This window comes from Carica papaya, chromosome 9 (assembly GCF_054855325.1).
Source record: "Carica papaya isolate Zhongbai chromosome 9, ASM5485532v1, whole genome shotgun sequence".
Lineage (NCBI taxonomy): Eukaryota > Viridiplantae > Streptophyta > Magnoliopsida > Brassicales > Caricaceae > Carica > Carica papaya.
The window spans coordinates 12512942-12534088 of record NC_142317.1 but is presented as its reverse complement, the minus strand read 5'-3'; the positions used below and the strand labels follow the sequence as shown (position 1 = coordinate 12534088).

Genomic DNA, 21147 nt, shown 5'->3' with positions numbered 1-21147 from the left:
GTACTTGGCCTATTTTCATTTTTATATGTAAAAGAAGTTCATTTTGGATTTTTCTTTTGCACAAAAATTCACTTTTAAAGTTGCGGTTTAATTTTTTATTAAAAATTTATTGTTGAATAAAGAGGTTACTCTATGAAAATTTAAATTATATGTAGTGACTTAGAGCAAAAAAGGAAAAGAAAAAGAAAAAGAAAAAAAAACAAAAAAAAAAAAGAGAACCAGAGGCGTACACGTCTTTGGTTAAAGAAGAAGAAGAAGAGACCTACATGCCGAAGAAGAAGAGGTGTGCAAGACTCTCCCTTTCCTATTTAAAAAAAGAAGGATTTGAATGGAGAGGGAGAGTTGCACGATAGAAAAAAAGAAGAGAAGAAGAAATTTATGACGAGTGAGAGAGAGATAAAGAGAGACAGAAGGAGGTTACAGTGAATCCGAATTATGTGAGAAGAGGCATACAAGACTCTCCCTTTCTCATCTGCAAAAGAGAGAGAGAAGGAGAGAGAGAAGGAGGCTGCGATAGATCCAATTAATGTGAGGCAGGTTGTAGGAGCAGGAAAGGGTGAGGTGGCTTTGCCCGTGCGCATCTAAGCCAAAAAAAAAAAAACTTCAACTAGTGGGTTTGCCTGAAGAAGCAGGATCTACATGCGGCGGTCTTACCTAGAGAGAGAACGCTGATCTACATGCGCGACATCAGCTTACGATGATCAAACTGCAGGGATATGTGTTCGGGAGGGAGAGAAGCAGATCCGATCATTATATGACGGTTATTAGGTGGGTAGTGGTAGCGCGTGGCAGTTTCTGGCGACGACACATGTGCGCTCCGGCGACAACGTGTGGAGGCATGCAGTGGCATGATTTTCTGGTGGTTACTCACGGTGAGTTCCGAAATCCTAAAACCTTAAATAATAATTTGACTCAATTGAATTATGTATGCTTTAAATTAATCTCGTGGGATTAATTTAGTCAATAATTCAAGTAGATAATTCAAAATTAAGCTAATTATTAGCATGAGTGTTGGAGGGTGTTAAACATCGAGTTCATTATTGATTCGAAGTGAAATTAACTTTAATAGGGTGAATTTAGCATTCGGGGACCCTTCTACGAAGAGAAATTAGGTAAATGTGTTTGTACCTTCAAATGTAGATTGATTTCATTTAAGAGACTAAATAACAGTGTCCAAAAAAAAAATATGTTTTATCTTAATTTACAATTTGCTACAGGATATTCACAGGATCTTCCACTTGAAATTGTGAATGATTTTAATTATTCTTTATGTTTTTACAAGTTTTATTACGCATTCTTTTAATGTTTTGCAATGTTTAATTGTGCTTTCCTTTACTATCTTGTTATGTTTTAAATTTAAATTAGGGAAGAATGTTAAGATTATAGGTGCTTATGAAGAAAATAAATTTAAGAGTTATTTAAAATTTTGGGTAAATATTGATAATTAAAGAAATTAAGTACGATGTAATAATTAAAGAATTAAGTATGATGAATGAAATTTAAATGGAGTTAGTGAATATGGTTAGAAACATTTGAATAACATAGCAAATTTAAATAAAATAAGAGATACTAAAAATAAAGAAGAAATAGTAAGGCAAGATAACGAGGTTAGTGGTAAAACTTAGGATTAATTTCACCATAAAGTAGAGACTTTAATAGGGAATTTACAGAAGTAAGAAAGAATTTTAAAAGACTTAAAAAATTTGTTTAACCAGTATCAAGGAGGGGAGTGCTCGTGTATAGCCAGGTTGGCAAGTCAAGTGTGGTGAACCCTACTCATAGATATAGTTCAGCTAGACTTGGCTGGGAACTCCCATACATAGTCGTTCCATGGGTGTATGAGGAAATTGATTAGTGATACCTAATGCATAATCGTTTCGTGTTTGGGTGCATTGGGAAAGTGAAAGTGATAAGTGATGCGATATATCCACATGGTAGAGGAGATCCTTAGTGCCCTCATTGATACTGGTGGAAATGGCATTGCGCGATGAAACTATTTGTTAATAAAACAAAAAATGAATAAAAGTGAACCTAGAACTAAGTATGAAGAACATGGTATAGAACATAATTGAAATGTAATGTTCAGTGAAGTGTTTATGCCCTTAAAGGGCGAATGATAAGAATAATTGCAACATGATATAGTGACGTGTTGTGTCATAATGAATGAAGGATGGAATGCAATATGTGAATAATGTAAACAAGGAATTAGTGAGAAATTATAGTGTGTTGAAACCATAGGAATAGGAAAAAGTGAACTGAAATTGTAATTTTTTCATTAGGGGAGAAATTCAAAATAAATGATAATGAATTCATGAATAAGATGACAAAGTAGATCTACCTTATAAGTAAAATTTTGACATCATGTATTTTTAAGAAAAATGAAAATTATTTGAAAATCTCTCCCGTTGAATGTTTTATGTTTTTATATAAACTTATATGGGATTATTCTCTCATTTAATGGTGCTTACCCACTTACTGAGCTTGTTAGCTCACCCTAGTTATTATTCATTTTTTATCAAAATATCGAAGATTTCGCTCGAGCAGTGAAGAGGAATCCTAATAGATCTATTTATTTTGCTTTAGTAAGACTTAAGATTATTTATTTTATTTGTTGCAAGTATTTATTTTGGATGTTAGACCAGCCTCATGGATACTAAATATTTAATTTAAACAAACAAGGAATGTAATTTTTATTTTAAATTGCTACTAAAGTTATATTTTTAGGGTTTTTCATCACTTTATAGTGCGCATGCGATCAGGACTCCATATGAGAGTTTATGTTGTTACATTATATGTTTATAGTATTCTAATTTATTAATTGGGATATAAAAATTTAAAAGATTGTTTGCTATGTGAAATACAAAAATGAGTATTTTTAGTTATTTTTGAAAACTAAATATGAAAAAATGAAAAAAAAAAGTTCACTCTTTAGGTTTTCTAAGAAAAAAAATAAAATTTTCAACTTTTTCACATAGGGTAATATCATCTCAATGTTTGCCATTATTTTTTTAGGTATAAAACTTTGTTAGTCTGAATTAATTAGTCTATCCTACAAAGTCATTGCCTCAAACCTTCATATCTTGTAAAAGTTTTAATATAAAATTTTAGTTTGAGGATGATATATATTTTAATGTTTAATCCTCCCTAAATAAAATTAATGGTAACTCTTTATAACTTAAATTAAAATCTTGTTTTGTGAGTTTTATCTCATGTGTTATAGCAGTACCATTTTGACCATAAATGCTACAAGAAAGGGCTTCTAATATATATAAATATCATAACAACCAACGAATTGAGAGTTAATGCAGTCTCCTCTCTATATTATTTAGAACAAGATGGTGGGCTTCCATTACGATAAAATATGGTCAGCAATAAAGGCTTTTTATTGGACTCTAACATCTTGTCCTACATTTTTTGATCATGGACTTAGTAGCATCAATTGTAGACTCTTTAGATCCATCTACTAGTTTCACTAGCAACATGAAATCTTCAGTTATAGAAGTAAAAATGACTTTATCATTAAATGCATCATTGGGAAATTCGAGTTTTCCAATATTATTACGTCTCTTATCGTCACTGTTGTTTTCTCTATCTCATTCTTGTCAAAACTTATTACAAACATATTCTCTATTTTGTTGTTGCCTTTTTTTATTGCTACCTCTTCATCTGTTGCAGCCGCAACAATCAAATCGATACTATTAGCATTACTGTTAGATTCTTACCTTAGATGATCACTATGTAAGGAATGTATATGAGCAAATAATGCATAGATAGAATAATATTGATAAAAAATATGTCGCGTATATAATACTTAATTGGTTCTAATATCATATTAGATTTAGATCAAATAGATTTAGATCAAAATGTTATGATACTATAGGAGTAACTAGTCAAAAAGTATATAATTATTATAGGTTATTAAACATAGTTGATGTGAGATTACATCCTAAACAAACACTAAAATATGTATACACACATGTATATAACGTTAACTATATATGGATATAATTATGTGCATATATACTTTCATAGGTTTTTATACTTAGGTTATGTGAATTATATCCCAAACAAACACTTAAGCACATGATATATGTATATATATCATACAATGTATATAAATATGTGTATACCTTGATTTCCTTTCTTCTTTTCTAGTATGATAAATTCTTCAGTATTAGTCATGCTTTTTCCCTCATCTGTTACCAAACATTAAACATTCATTAAATTTAAAAGCAAAAACAAAAGTAATATATAAACATGTGAATTTCCAAAATATGAGTGCTAGTGGTTTTAGGTTTAGGTTGAAATATATATCATTACCCATTTGTTGAGTTAAGGAGACCTACAGATGGTTCTAGGTTTAGCTTGAAAAAACAGTTGGAGGTTCTTCATGATTTTTCCATAAAGACCACCAATATTTGCTCATCCTCATCAGTGTTGCTCTCGTTGCCTTTTTCATTAATCACAACACCTTTATTTGATTGTTTCCTCATCATCACGAATAATTCTTCTAAAGAACACTTCTTATTGAACTCCAAAATCTTCTCTTTCATTTTTTGACCGTACCTCTTCAATACACCTCTTGGCTTGTAGTTTGAGTTATATATCTCATGAAGAACAACATTTCTTTTTGCTTCCTGAATAAAAATTATATTACTTGTAATATAATCATATAACTACTTAAGTATATATCAAATTATACCCACCAAATAACAATTTGTAACCTATAAAAATAAGAAATGAAGTTATTTCATTCATAAAATTTATAAATGTATAGTGTGTAAAAGTTAATCTAGTTACAATGGGATCAATCTCTTCTTGCCCTCTTTCTTTTTTTCCTTCCACGTTGCTTTCCCTATAATCTGTAAGTACCAAAAAATCATTTTAATGCAATTTTCTTTTATATGCACCTATTAATCACTACCTATTATGTAATTAGGTCAAGTAAGTTACTTGAGCATAATTATAACACCTCAAAAACCTTCGTGCTAAATTTTTAATGTGAACTATAACACCCCGCCCATCACTGTCCTAAAATAATTTGGAAACTTTATTTATTCAGGCCTTTGATCGCTTTAAATTTAATTAAATATTTATCGTGATTTATAATTTTGGTTAATTTTTATTTATTTAATTTTTATTTAAATTTTATTCTAAATTATTTTATTTTATTTTATTTTAAATAATTTTAATTTAACTAAATTAAATTGAGAATGAAATTTAGAAAAAAAATAAAAAAAATGACAAAACGGAAATATTTCCTGCGAGAAAAATCCCTTGAGAAGGCCAGCTGCCCGTGCGTGTGCTGGGTACTTTGTGCGCGTGCATCCGCGCACAGTGGCAACGGGACACGCACACACGCATGGGACGTGTGAACAGCACGCACGTCTTGTCCACGTATATGGCGCGGGGTCAAGACTTATGCGCGCGTCATGTCACATGCATGCGAGACGTACACGCATCACCTCGTTCGTGGACAGGCAATGCATATTGTGGGCACGCCGTCTGTGCAGCATGCCTGCATAAATATGCCCTGTGCACCTGGGACCTACACGTAATAGGCCTGTGCGCGTGTAGGCTAGCCCCTGTGTTCAGATGAGTCGAATTGCTCGTTTTTTCAAGCATGCTATGTGAATTGCAGACACTTGATTTTTGCCTTATAAAAAGGTGGTTCTTGCATCGTTTTAAAGAAGGATGATTGAGTACCAAAAAGGTAAGTACTTTCCTGATGGGATTTCCTTCCTTTGTTTCCTTTCTTTTCTCTAATTTTTTCTTTTCTTTTCTTTTCTTTTATTTTTTTTCTTTTTTTTCCTCTTTTTTTCTTTTGCATAGGGAAAAAAATTACAAGAAAATTAGATTAAAAAAAAATTAGTACTAAAAAATGATTTTATCATGCTAAGAAAGTATCAATTTCTTGCTTGAATCAATGTATGAGATAATCTTTTTTTTGAATAGATGAAAAAAAACAAATAAATAAATAAACGGTGCAAGAATTTAAAAATACAAGAGTAAAAGATAGTAGGTTTAGATGGAGTCAAAGCTCTAATACCAACTGATGCACAACCCAAGATCAACTAGCGTGATCAAAAACTCACACAATTTTATTTAGAGGCATCAAAGGAATTGATCCTATAGAAACCTACCATACTTAACTCGCTATCAAGAATGATAGAAACTGAGGTCACTGAAAATGAAATAATAAGGATGAAAAAACACCATAAGGTCATACTTTGATAAGTAGATCTACTCCTTATTCAACAAGATTGTAGAAGAACTTCTCTTGAAAAGAAACACTCTTAATATTATTGGGATAATTTCTAGATTCTTATAATGAAGACTTAGTAGCCTATTTATAGGCTAAGCCATGTAAATAAAAAGGAAATAAACTATCTTAATTTAATTTGCAATTACATAGAAAATAAATAAAAATTAAAGACTAATTTTCTAACTAAGATAGATTTAGTCTTCCCCTTTAATTAAAAGAGATTGTTGCCAAATCAAGGGGGAGACATATGGAAATAAATTAAAAATTAAAGGCTAATTTCCTAACTGAGATATATTTAGTCTTCTTTTTTAATTAAAAGAGATTGTAGTCAAATAAATAGGGAGACATATGGAAATTTGGGGCTAGCCATAAGGTCTCCTTTTTGGCCAATTCCCTCCTCTTTCTTTCTACTTCCCTCTTGCGCTTAGATAGAGTTGAAGATATCAAATTTTCCTTGATGGAACGGGCTTAACTTCTTCTTCTATTAGATAGAGCCTTCTTTTTATGCTCCATATCCATACTCACATCACATGCAGTGAGGATACATGTCTGTATTATAATATATGTGTGTGTATTAATATGTGTATACACATGTAATACATGTGAATGCATAATATGTTTGCGTGTTGGTAACGATATATGTAGTCATGTTGGATTATTTGCAAGAATTAAGAATCTTAAGTCAATGTAAATTTTAGATTTTTTAATAAGAAACTGAATAAGTTGAAAAGATTTGGAAATCTAACACCAAAAAAAATAGAGAAGTGTAAGTTTGTTAGAGAAATAGGTTGAATACTTAAGAACTTCCTATCCTAACTTAAGGGAACCTCAATATCTCCCTAAGGTTTGACCGAGCAGTTGTTTGTTTGAAAATAGTAATTATGCATCTGTAGATGTTTCCAAGGAGTTTTGAAACATCTCCTAGGGCATCTTCTTAATGGTCTACAGTCCTACTCCCTATAAAGTTTATATCCTTCAGGTAACAAGGGACGTTTTTAAGGAACCTAGCTTTAATACCACCTATAGTAGCCCGACCCTAAATGTTGGTGGGTAGGGACATTTTCACACCATTTTCAATTAGTGGAACCAATAAGTATTACATATATAACGAAACTACACATTAATACACATCCCTTATAATGGAATCGTCATTTGTTTACAGATACTTGAGGTATCTAATTAATTATAAATCCAAAATAGAAACTAATAATTTTTTTCTTCATAATCTTCTCTTCATCTTGGATTTGTTTCTCGTATTCTCTTATCTAAAATGGGGATGAATTGGGGTGAGCTTCATGAGATCAGTAAGAAAAGATTTCTATAATAGAGACTTACATACATGCATTCATGCAATACATAAAAAATTTATAATCAAGGAAAATATCAAGTAAAGCATCATAATTAAGATACACAATAAAACAATCAACATGCTAAACATATTTCAATATTTTCTCTTCCGATCTAATTCTTTCTTTTTCTTTATTCACATATACTATTTGTTTCATTTTCTCATTTACCACTTTTTTCTCTTACATATGTCTTACATATATAAATTTTGCACACACATACACACGGATAAAAATTTTCTCAAAACAAAATAAATTTGCTCACACACATAAATCTCTCCACTTAGATTCAATTCGGATTTCTCACCCATATATATCACTCCACTCAAACTTTATATTTCATGTTATTTAGTCTTTTAAAGTTTATTTAGGTTATCATCGTGCAAAGATATTTTTTCACTATTGAGGAGAAGGAAAAAAGATCCCCCTGTCGCATAGATAACACACACATAATCTCACATTGGCGACAACAGGTACATTTGCTAGGTGACCCACACAATCACAAATACCTATTCACATTAGGACTAGGTTTCACATAACTATCCTTTTGCAGGTTCACCATACCTACCAAACTTCACCCACACAAGCACCCTCCCCTCATTGATTCACGACTAGCTAATTAAGTGTTTTATTAATTCTTAATAATTTCTCTTTTCTGTCATCCAAAAGTTTCTCTCATTCTTCTATTTACTTGCTACATAATTTATTTTTAAATTTACCTAAACTCTTGATTTCATATACTTACATTCTTGGTGGAGAGAAGAAAACTCCCAACTAAGAGGAAATTCCTTAGAAGCGAGAAACATTTTTCCATTGGGAGCCAATGCCCCAACTAGAAGAAAAATCCCTCATATGGGTGAAGATTTCACTATCCAGGTGGAAGTCCCCGAAGTGGCACCAAATTTCTCTCCAATGGGAGTTTCCCCAGTGATAAAAATCCCTTAAAAGTGAGAAATTTCCGTAGTGTAAGAAAGTTTCCCATGTAGAAGAAAGTTTCCCATGCATAACCAATGATTTTTGTTGAATTTAGCAGGTGCTAAATAAAACCATCAGAACCTTAAGTCTTTACTAGCATATTGAACCAATAGAGCTAAGTGAATGCGATAAATCTTTGGGGGAAAAACATCCAATTTCCCTCAAGTTAAGGGGAGTTCCTTAAAAAGGTTGGAGATTCCCACGCAAGAGAAAAATTTCCCCCCAATGGCAGAAATTCCCCAGAAGGATGAACATCTCCCTAGTGCGAGAAAAATTCCCAACCGAGAAGAAAAATCCCAATATGAGAGGAAACTCCTTATGTGCAAAGAAATTTCCCAAGTGAGAAAAAATTACTCCAATGAGAGCAGGAGAAAATCTTAGTAGGGAAATTTCCTAATAGGTGAGAAAACTTTCCCACATGGGGGACGACTGATCTTATTCCCTTGACACGTGTAAATTAAAGGACCAAATTATTTTAAGGGGGAGAGTTATAATACCCGTGAATAGAATTAAGTTGTTTTTTGGGCAATAAAATAATTAACAAACCCAAAGAAAATTACAAAAATTAAATTTAACATGAAAATTTTTTAATTAAGGATTTAGGGACCTAAATGAAAGGAAATTAAATTGTTAGGGGCTTCTTAAAAATTAGAAGGAACTAAAATAATTGAAATATTCAAAAATGGGGTCAGAATATAAATTTTGGAAGTTATGACACCTCAGAAGGTGAGGTGTCAAAGTTGGCCAATTGCGTAAGCCTATTCCATCCACACGGATGAATGACACAAATTGCACGGAATAGACGACTTAGATGAAAGGGTGCTAGGAATGATCCTAATCTCCTGAAAGTAGATCAGACGGCTAGGATTAGGAGTATATATGAAACCCAATTAAAGTTTCATGGAGAGTGGAGAGATGCTCGGTAAAGGAGAGAGAGGAGGAACCAAGCCGCTACTCGGGGGAGAAAGAGAGGGAGGTTGTCGATTAGGAAAGAGGGAGAACAGTCGTTGTTGATCGGTGGAATAAAAAGATGGTAGTGGAAGGAAAGAATGAAAGGGAAAAAAGAGAGGAAAAGAGGGAAGAAGTGGTGCAACCGCGAGGAGGAAGGATTGTCTGGGTTGTGCAAGGGGCAGCATTATGAGAGAGAGATTCTTTGTCGCACTAAAAGAAAAAAGAGAGGGGAGAGGGCGTCACAACGTGGGAAATAGAGAGAGAGAGAGAGAGGAGGGAAAAGTTAAGCTGAAAAAGAAGAAAAAGAAAAAGAAGCAGAAGAATAAGAAGAAGATCAAGCAAAATAAAGAGGAGAAGGAGATCGGTGAGCACGAATGACCGAGGTCTATATGCAGTGGTCAGGTCTGTATGCGTGACAAAGGAAAGATTTATGTGTGGCTAGAGAGAAAGTGTGTGGTGCTCCGGGCATGCGCAGTAGAGTAAGGATTTGCATGCGATTAGAGGCAAAGATTCAGGTGCAGTGTCGAGCTCGATCTTGTCAGTTATCCTCTAGGTTTATGGCGTTGCAAGCTTTTGCAGCAGCACTTCCTGCTTTTAGTAGTGATGCATGCGACAAAGCGTGGTCATTCTGGAAATGACGCTGGTGGCAGTATGTGTGTAACACCCCACCCATCATTGTGCTTAATTAATTTGAAAAACCCTATTTATTTAGGCCTTGAGGCCGCATTGAACTCATTTAATTTACTCTAAAAATTATTATCATAATTTATGAATTTTGTTGATTTTAATTTGATTTTATTTGATTTTATCATAATTAATTCTATTTTTAGTGCATAATTTTTATTTTTATTTTTTATGGTACAAAAAAAATTCAGAAAAATGCCAAAATGGGAAAAAATCCTGCAGAAAAATCTCGAGGGGAAGGGAGTTACCCATGCGGGCACCAACGCACTATATGTGCGCACAAAGGCAGAGCAGGGGCGGGATGTGTACATAGCGAGCACGTCCCATCCGCGTGCGTAGCGCAGGGTCAGACCCTATGTATAGATAGGCGTCACACACTGTGCACACATTGTCCGCGCAGATAAGCCCCTGTGCGCTTAGGGCCTTTCGAGCCCAGCGCGCTGAGGCCCTGTGCATATGTAGGCTAGTTCCTGTGCGCATAGTAGGAGGGTCGTATGCCTGCAGGTTGGCCTGCAGCCCGCCGGGCGAGACACTACTACCTCGGACAGTGCACTGTTGTCACCTCAGGAGGTACGTCGCCGCCAGCACCGATGGAGGAGACTTTCTGCCCTCATTTTTTATGCCAAACATCTTTTTCTTCTCTCTCTTCATCAGATTTTGCCACTTAGTACGAATTTGATGGTTCTTAATTTCTATAAATGGGGCATTCCCTTCCTAATCTTCCACACACTTCTATTCTTCAATTTTTCAAGAATTAGAGAGAGAGAGTGATATAAAGAGAGAAGGAGATAAAGAAAAGAAAAATAATGTAGAAGAAATTATCAAGGTTTCAGTAAGAAATTTAGTATTTCTTTAAACATTTTAAAGGGTATTTTTAGATTAAAAAAAATTATTAAATATAATAATTCTAATTTTGCCTATTTTGCATGTTTTTGTGTTTATAGGTCTAATAAGTTTAACTATTCTTGATTTCAAGTAGGTTATGTGATTTATAGACACTTGATGATTTGCATGTAATAAAAATAGTATGAAGTCAGTGTTGTTACCTAGAAAATAAAAGAAATGAAAAAAGAAATGTGGGATGAAGCATGAAATGTCTGAAGTATGTATCTATATTGACATGCATAATGCATCAAGTGTCTCGTTAGGCTTTTTATCTCTAAGGGGTATCTGTTCCCCTAACCCCATCTTGGGTATCTGTTTTTCCCTCCCCCATCTGGTCTGGAAAGATGTAAGAGGACCGCTCCCTGTAGATGACAGCGTACCCTCTAACGAGAGTTGTGATGCAAATATTTATTAGGGGTCACTTTTGGTTAAGTACTATTGTAACTATAGAATATCTAATTGGACTACTATGGCCGGTACAGCCGTGGTCATAGATCATACCAAGGTTTGGCAAGCTGAAAATGAGCTTTAGCAAATTGTCGTTATCGGTATCTGATCTGGTCATTTCACATAAGTAGGTGAAAATCCGTATCTACCTTCAAAGATGGAAGTTGTAATGACTTCACGAAGCATGACACAAAAATTTGAGTATTTCATGATTTATTTAATTTTCTCTATTATCTGGTATGATGTGTGTTTGTTTTACTTCTATTAACGTGCTGTTTTCTTTAATAAATAAATTATTTTCATAATGTAAGATAGGTCTACAAAGTAGCCAAATGGTAAGTATTTATGTTAGAATAATTCACTTTTAAAACCTTGCGATGTTATTTAAATACTGTTTTCCTTACTGAGCATATAGAACTCACTCTTTCTATGGCCTCCCCCCAGATGAAGAAGAAAATAAGGAACCGCCAGCTGACCTACCCATTGAGGTTTATGAGGATCTTGTGGATCCATAAAACTTGAGTGCATGATTGTTCCTGCACTCTGATGAGTCAATAGAATAATGAAAGAAGTGACCCTCTTTTATATTTTGACTTTGTATTTTGTAGTCACTTATGGCCTTAGTTATATGTATGCAATTGGAACATAAAATTTGATCATTCACTCATAATCTTGTTTCTATATCTGAAACCCATTTTGCTTAATTAACATTTGGGATGTCACAGATAGTATAAGAGTAGAATTACGCAGATCAAATCCCTTACACTAAAGTCTTAGGTAGAAAGACCCTTAAAGTACCTACGAAAGATAAGTCCTCTTTTTAAAATTAGACAACCAACTCGTGTCTCCCTTCTTTTGTAGGAATGACACGAGGAAGACCATTTGTAGAGCATACTAAGTGATCTGAAGCCCCAGATCACCCGACCAGGGTTGAATTTACCGAACTCTTCCGAGCCATCCAAGGATTGATTGTAGCCGTTGGATAAAATCAACCCAACCCTTGTCCACCTCCTGCCCCAGAATATCGAATAGTCGAGAAGTCCATTTCCCACAACATAACGGAGTTTAGGAAGCTTAACCCACCCCATTTTAAAGGTGGCCCTAACTCCTTGGTAGCCGAAGCCTGGATCCTATAAATAGAGAAGCTTTTCTTTATCCTAGACCTAACAGAGGAATAGAAGGTTCACCTTGCAGCTTTTATGCTCGATAGTGAAGTCGAACACTAGTGGCGACTTAAGAAGGAAGTCTTACCTACCCCTACCGCTTGGGAAGTTTTTATGGATGCATTATTTGATAACTTCTTCCCTGCCTATGTCCGAGAAAAGTGAGAGGAGGAATTTCAAGATCTCTACAAAGGAAATCTAACGGTTGCCTAGTATGCAGCCTATTTTGTCCAACTACCTAGATTCACCCCTCTAATGTGTCACCCCAAAAAGCCCAAAATGTAGGAAGTTTCTAAAGGGCTTTCGTGCCAACATCTATAACTGAGTTGCGATGCTGAGACCCAGCTTATATGCAAAGGTGCTAAAACATGCCAAATTGGTTGAAAACCTTTTCTCAGCCAAACATCAATGCATTCCCAAGTTTGTACCCAACAACAACCCCAACAACTTAGAAGGAGACTGTCTGACTCAGTAAGTAGCCACCTCGGTAACGAACTAAAGTTGCCCTTCCCCCTCCCTTGCCTCCACCTACAGCTCAGCCTGCCTGACTTAATCAATCTTGTCAGCATTATGGTCACTCGTATGGTGATCTGTCCTATTGGCATATCAATCATGTCTATTATCGGTGTGGAAGCACCCAACATCTTATAAAAGACTGCCCCAAGCAACCGAAAGACATGGCCAAGCCTGTAGCCTAGGGTCGTGTCTACCACCTAGATGAACCCGGTGCTCTCCTCACTCCTATTCTTATTCCGGGTATGCTATTCATGATACTTTTGCTAAGGCTTTGATCAATATAAGTGCTACTCATTCTTTTATTTTCTGTGCATTTGCTTGTAATCTTAATTTTAGGCCAGAACCTTTAGTGGAAATATTAACGGTAGAAACTCCCTCTAGGGGATTATTAGAAGCTCACTGTGCATATAAAGATTGTAATATAAAAGATATAAGAATAAAAGTATTTGTGAATCTAATATTATTAGATTTTTTAGAATTTGATGTGATATTAGAAATCGATTGGTTAGAAAAGTATAGAGTAATAATCGATTATGAAAGTAAAATTATAATTTTACAGTCCTCGAAAAAAAATTTATTGTTATTATTGAATAAACAGGAATATAGGTGTTGATCCTACTATGTGTTCCATACCGATTGTTTGTAACTTTCCAGATGTCTTTCCCATCAAACTTCTTGGTCTGCCTCTCCCGCAAGAAGTAGGGTTCCTAATTGAATTATTGCTTGAAACCCAACCAATCTCAAAGCCCACCTATCATATGAGTTGTGTTGAGTTAGTGGAGCTAGAAAATTAGCTTTATGAACTTATTACCCGAAAGTTTATCCGCCCTAGCCATTTTCTTTGGGGCACTCCCGTATTGTTCATGAAAAAGAAGGATGGTTCTCTTAGACTCTGTGTGGATTACCAGGAACTCAACCAAGCAACAGTTAAAAGCAAGTACCCCTTACCTCGGATTGACGACTTCTTTGATCAATTTTAAAGAGCTAAAGTCTTTTCTAAAATTGACATTGGGATGGGATACTACCAGTTGAGAGTCAAAGAAGAAGATATTATGAAGACTGCTTTCTGATGCAGGTACAATTTATATGAGTTCAGGGTAATGTCATTCTAGTTAACCAATGCCCCTGCAGCCTTCATGGATCCCATGAACAGAGTTTTTCGACACGCACTAGATCAGTACATCATCATATTTATTAATGACATCTTAGTGTACTTCAAGAGCCTAAAGAAACATGCAGTACACTTGACTAAGTGTTAGAGACCCTTCGTTGGAACCAACTATATACTAAACTTAACAAATGATCATTCTGATTAGATCGAATTTCTTTTCTCGGTCATAAAATTTCAAGTGAAGGAGTTTTCATGGATTCGTCTAAGGTTAAAACAGTAGTCAACTGGAGTCTGCCCACCAATGTGGCTGAGGTACGTAGTTTCTTTGGTTTGGTAGGTTGCTACCGATGATTCATTGATGAATTTACTAAGATTGCTACTCCGTTGACCTAACTCACCCAGAAAGACGTGCCATTTTTCTAGAATTACGAGTGGAATGAGAGCTTTATGAAATTAAAGTGTCATTTTACCTTTGTTCCTGTGTTGATCCTCCCTAACAATATAGGAATATTTCAAGTCTACTGCGATGCATCACATATTGGCTTGAAGTGTGTTTTGATGTAGCATGCTAGAGTGTTCACTTATGGGTTCTGACAATTGAAACCTCATAAGCGAAACTACCCTACTCATGACCTAAAGTTAGTGGCCATTATCTTTACCCTGAAGACATGGTGTAATTATCTGTTTAGTCAGACTTTTGACATTTACACTTACCACAAGAGTATGAAGTATATATTCTCATAGAGGGAGTTAAATATGAGACAGAGACGCTGGATAGATCTCCTGAAAGACTATGACTGTAAGATCATCTATCAGCTCAGAAGAGGAAATGTAGTTGTTGATGCACTAAACAGAAAGGAGTCTGTAGTGTTGGCCCAAACCATGGCCTCTAGTTAGAAATTGATGGATATTAGCTACCTAGGCAAAAACACCTATCTTGCTCAAATTTGAGCCCTACCAGATCTCTTCGTAAAAATTGAGGAAGCTCAGTTCACGGACCCGAAACTCACCAAGAATCTAAGTTCTCTTTTGATGAATCTCCTAATTTAAGGATTTCAGATGATGGGCTGTTTAGATTTCAGAACCAAATTTGGGTCCCCATTGTTGTAAGGGCGGATATTCTCAAGACCACCCATGCTTCTAAGCTATCTATCCATCCCAGGAGTACCAAGATGTATCGGGACTTGAAGCATCAATACTAGTAGCTAGGAATGAAGAAGAATATAGTTGACTGCGTCTTCCGATGCCTTATTTATCAGAGGATTAAGACAGAATATAATAGACCCTGTGGTTTGTTACAAGGCCTCCCGATTCCAAAATGGAATGGGAGCATGTAACTATGGATTTTGTCACATGATTGCCTAGGAATTGTTCTGGTCAGAACACTACTTGGGTCATCGTTGACAGACTAACTAAGACTGCTAATTTTCTGCCCATCAAGATCACTGACTCCACCAGTAAATTAGTTGGGCTATATATTGATGAGATTGTTTGACTTCATGGTGTTCCATCATCCATTGTATCTGATCGAAACCCTCGATTTACCTCCCACTTCTAGGACGACTTTCAGGAAGCTCTGGGGTCTGGATTGTATTTCAGTACCAATTATCATCCTCAAACATATGGTCAGTCGAAACGTACAATTTAGACGTTGGAAGACATGTTGCGTGCCTGCGTCCTCGATTTTGGCGATAACTGATATGAGTATCTTTCACTATGTGAATTTGCTTATAATAACAATTATCCTTCCAACATCGACATGATTTTAGCGATAACTGATATAAGTATCTTCCGCTATGTGAATTTGCTTATAATAACAATTATCCTTCCAACATCGACATAATTTTGGTGATAACTAATATAAGTATCTTCCGCTATGTGAATTTGCTTATACTAACAATTATCCTTCCAACATCGACATGGCTTCCTATGAGGCATTATATAGAAGGCCTTGCTGTTCTCCCACTTGTTGGAGTGAAGTTGGGAACCAGCACCGTTTAGGACTAGACTTCATCTAAGAGTCTATTGAGAAGGTCACGATTATCTGCAAAAACTTGGCTACTGCCCAAAGCCATAAGAAGAGTTATGTCGATAATCATATGTGACCCTTGGAATTTGCTGTTGGAGACCAGGTTTTCCTCAAGGTTTTTTCCTATAAGGGAAAGATTCAGTTTGGAAAAAAAAGAAAGCTAAGCCCTTGATATGTGGGACCTTTTAAGATCATTGAGCGCATTGGACCCATTTCATACTGCCTCACTTTATCCCGAGAGTTTACAGGATTACATGACGTCTTTCACGTATCGATGCTTAAAAGGTACCACTATGTTCCTTCTCATATCATTGCTCACACTGAAACACAGATACAAGCAGATATGACATATGAGGAAATCTCTGTGGAGATTCTCAGATGGAGTAATAAGGTCTTGTGCAATAAGATGATTCCCATAGTGAAGGTACAGTGGCAACATCACACCCCAGAAGAAGCCACGTGGGAGTTGGTGAGTGAGATGAGGGACAAGTATCCGAACTTGTTCGAGATAAATTTGGAGATCAAACTTTTCTAAGGTGGGAGGGATTTAACACCCTACCCATCGCTATGCTTAATTAATTTAGAAAATCCTATTTATTCGAGCCTTTAGACCGCATTGAACTCATTTAATTTACTCCATAAATTATTATCGTAATTCGTAAATTTTACCAATTTTAATTTGATTTTATTTTAATCAATTCTATTTTTATTGCATTAATTTTAATTTTCTTTTTTTTCAGTACAAAAAAAAATGAAATTTTGGAAAAACACTGAAATAGGAAAAAATCTCAAGAAAAAATCCCGCGGGGAAGGGAGCTACCTTTGCGAGCGCATGTGCAATATGCGCGTGCACGTGCACAAAGTTGGCACGGGATGTGCACACAGCGCACATATCCCATCCACGCACGTAAGCGTAGGGTCAGACCCAGCACGCATCCTATCGCACACAGGTGGGCCATCCGTGCGTCACCTCAAGCATGGACAGGCACCGCACACTGTGCGCACGCCGTCCATGCAGCAAGCTTACGCAGATAGTCCCTTGTGCGCCTCGGACCTTTGCGTAATATGCCTGCACGCGCACACATGTTAGCTCCTGTGCACGCGACAAGATGCTCGTGCACTAGCAGGCTAGCCTGTATTGTGCTGGACGGACCACTGCCGCCTCGAGTTGTGCACCGTTATCACCTCGGGCGGCATGCTACTGCATCGGCAGAGGAGACTCTCCTCCCTTATTTTTCGTGTCGAGCATCTTTTTCCTCTCTTCACCAAATTTTACCACATGGCACAAATTTGACGGTTCTTAATTTCTATAAATAAGGCCTTTCTTTCCCATTCTTTCGCACACTTCTATTCTTTCATTTTTCAAGAATTAGAGAGAGAGTGATCTAGAGAGGGAAGGAGAGAAAGAAAAGAAAAATGATATAGAAAAAATTATCAAGGTTTTGGTAAGGAATTTAGTATTTCTTTAAACTTCTTAAGGGATATTTTTATATAAAAGAAAAAAATTATTAAATATGATGATTGTGATTTTGCCTGTTTTTCATGCTTTTGTGTTTGTAGGTATAATAAGCTAAAGTGTTCTTGATTTTAAGCATGTTATGTGATTTATAGACACTTAATAATTTGCATGTAATAAAAATAATATGAAATTAGTATTGGGAAAATAAAATAAATAAATAAAAATGTGGAATGAAGTATGAATGGTCTGAAGTATGTATCTGTATTGACATGCATAATACATCAAGTGTCTCGTTAGGCTTTTTATCTCTGAAGGTATCTATTTCTCCTTCCCGCATCTGGTCTGGAAAGATGCAAGAGGACCGCTCCCTATGGATGACAACGTACCCTCTTACGAGAGTGGTGACACAAATATCTGTTAGGGATCAACTTTGGCTAAGAACTGTCGTGACTATAGAATATCTAATAGGACCACTATGGTTGATACGACCCTGGTCATAGATTGTACCATGGTTTGACAAGCCAAAAATATGCTTGACCAAATTTTCGTTATCTATATTTAATTTGGTCATTCCACATGGGTAGTTGAAAATCTCTATTTGCCTTCAGAGATGAAAGTTGTAACGACTTCGCGAAGCATGATACAAAAATATAAGCATTTCATGATTTATTTGATTTTTTCTATTATCTAGTATGATGTGTGTTTGTTTTGCTTCTATTAATGTGTTGTTTTATCTAATAAATAAATTATTTTCATAATGTAAGATAGGTCTACAAAGTAGCCAAATGGTAAGTATTTATGCTAGAATAATTTACTTTTAAAACATTGCTACGTTATTTAAATATTATTTTTCTTACTGAGCATATGGAACTCACTCTTCTATGCCACCCCAGATAAAGAAGAAAATGAGGAACTGCCAGCTGACCTACCCATTGAGGTTTATGAGGATCCTATGGATCCACAAAACTTGAGTGCATTATTGTTCCCATACTCTAATGAGTCCAATAGCATAGTGAAAGAACTGACCCTCTTTTGTATTTTGACTTTGTATTTTGTAGTCACTTATGACCTCAATTATACGTATGTTATTGGAACTCATATATTTGTAAGGAATTTGTATTAATTTGTTCCGCTATATAAAATTTTATTCGTAATCCTGTTTCTATATTTGACACTCATTTGCCTTAATTAGCATTTGGGATGTCACAATGTGGCTGTTCTGGAGTTGGCGGATGGTGGCGCGCTGTGACGCCGGCAACAGGGACTGCATGTCCCAAGGTAAAGTATTTTCCACCTTTTGTGTGTATAGTTCCAAAATTAGTCATTATTTAATATGTATATTTACCATTATAAACAAAGGAAGTTATACAAATGGTATCTGGAGTTCGAGAGACCATAGGACAAGCTAGGAAGGATCCTCCAATTTTTTCTAATCACACCATAGGTAAGAATTGGGTTAATTATGTACAAAGAAATAGTATTTTGTGTATAAATTATAAAGGATTTGTGTAATTATATATATGTATAAATTATCTGTGCATGTTTTTATGTAAGTAAACGTAAATGGTGCATGTGTGTGCATTGGGTATCAATTGATAAGAATAGAACTAATAAGGACAAATGCGTAAATGGATGTGTATCGTATGTTGTATGTATTGTGTATGTGTGTTTAAGTATAGATATGCGTGTATGTATCAGTAGATATGTGTGTGTGAATATGATGTATATTCTTTGTGAGACATGTTGTGAAGGTACATGTCTGTATTGTAATATATGTGTATGTGTGTGTATTAATTTATGTGTACATAGGTGATGAATGTGAATGTTCAATATGTATGCGAGTGGATAATGGTGTATGTATTCATGTTAGATTATTTGCAAGAATTAGGAACCTTAAGTTAATATAGATTTAAGATTTTTATATAAGAAACTGAATAAATTGAAAAGATATGGAAAACTAACACCAAAAGAAATAGAGAAGTATAAATTAGTTAGAGAAATAGGTTGAATTAGCCACCGAGAATATAAGTATATGAAATAGTCTTAAAATCGAGGGTTTAGGTGAATTTAAAAATAAATTGTGCAGCTAGTAGATAGAAGAATGAGAGAAACTTTTGGATGACATAAAAGGAAAATTTTAAAGAATTAATAAGACACTTAATTAGTTAATCGTGAATTAAGGAGGGGAGGGTGCATGTGTGACTGAATTTCAGCGAGTATGGTGAACCTGCACATGGATAGTTATATGAAACCTAGTCTAGACGAGGATAGATATTTGTGAGTGTGTGGGTCAGTTAGTAAACATACTTGTTGTGGCCAATGTAAGATAGTGTGTGTGTTATCCATGCGATGGGGGGATCCTTCTCACCTTTCCTTGATAGCAATATAACGTCATCAAGTGATGGTAACCTAAATAAACTTTAAAACACTAAATAACATGAAATATAAAGTCCAAGTGGAGTGATATGTGTTGTTGAGATATCCGAATTGAATTCGAGTGGAGAGATTTGTGTGTGTGAGCAAATCTATTTTGTTTTGGGGAAAATGTGATCTGTGTGTATGTGTGTGCAAAATTCGTATATGTAAGACGTATGTAAAAGGAAAGAGTGATAAGTGAGAAAATGAAACGAATAGTATATGTGAATAGAGAAAGAAAGAGTTAGATCATAAGAGAGAGGATTGAAATATGTTTCACATGTTGATTGTTTTGTTATGTATATTAATTGTGATGCTTTACTTGATATTTTTCTTAATTATAAATATTTTACATATTGCATGAATGTATGTATATATGTCTTTGTTGTAGAATTCTTTTTCAATTGAGCTCGTGAAACTCACCCCAATTCACCCCCATTTCAAATAAGAGAAGATGAAAACAAATCCAAGATCAAGAGAAGATTGTGAAGGAAAACTGTTTAGTTTTTATTTTAGATTTGTAATTAATTTAGATACCTCATATCTACAAATAAATGATTATTCCTTTTTTTAATTTTTTTTAATTTTTAATCACTATATATGTATCTTATTTTTAATTTTTTTCGAATTGAATAGAATTTAAAATATATTTTTTAATTTCATTTAAAAATAAATATCTTATTATTAAATTTAAAAATCTTGTGAAACTTATTTATTGTAAAGTGATAAAATTATGAAATTTAATTACTAAAAATTAAAATGTCTACACTTAACTTATTATAATATATATATATAGGTTCTAAGGAAGACTGGGGAAAAATCAAGGAAGGAAAATTAGAAAGAAAGTGGAAAATTTAATTTTCTTGAAGACAAATTCAAGGAAATCGAGAAGGTTAGAAGT

At 34.8% G+C, this 21147-nt stretch overlaps 1 protein-coding gene across 1 annotated transcript; it reads left to right on the top strand.

The window, feature by feature from the left end:
* The first annotated feature begins 226 nt into the window (after nucleotides 1–226).
* Nucleotides 227–20820, top strand: LOC110808780 (uncharacterized). Its single transcript, XM_022034384.2, has 4 exons — nucleotides 227–872; nucleotides 19024–19109; nucleotides 19191–19275; nucleotides 20638–20820. Exons 1-4 carry the CDS (start codon nucleotides 698–700, stop codon nucleotides 20652–20654), a joined length of 363 nt encoding a protein of 120 aa, XP_021890076.2. The 5' UTR covers nucleotides 227–697; the 3' UTR covers nucleotides 20655–20820.
* The last annotated feature ends 327 nt before the right edge of the window (nucleotides 20821–21147 follow it).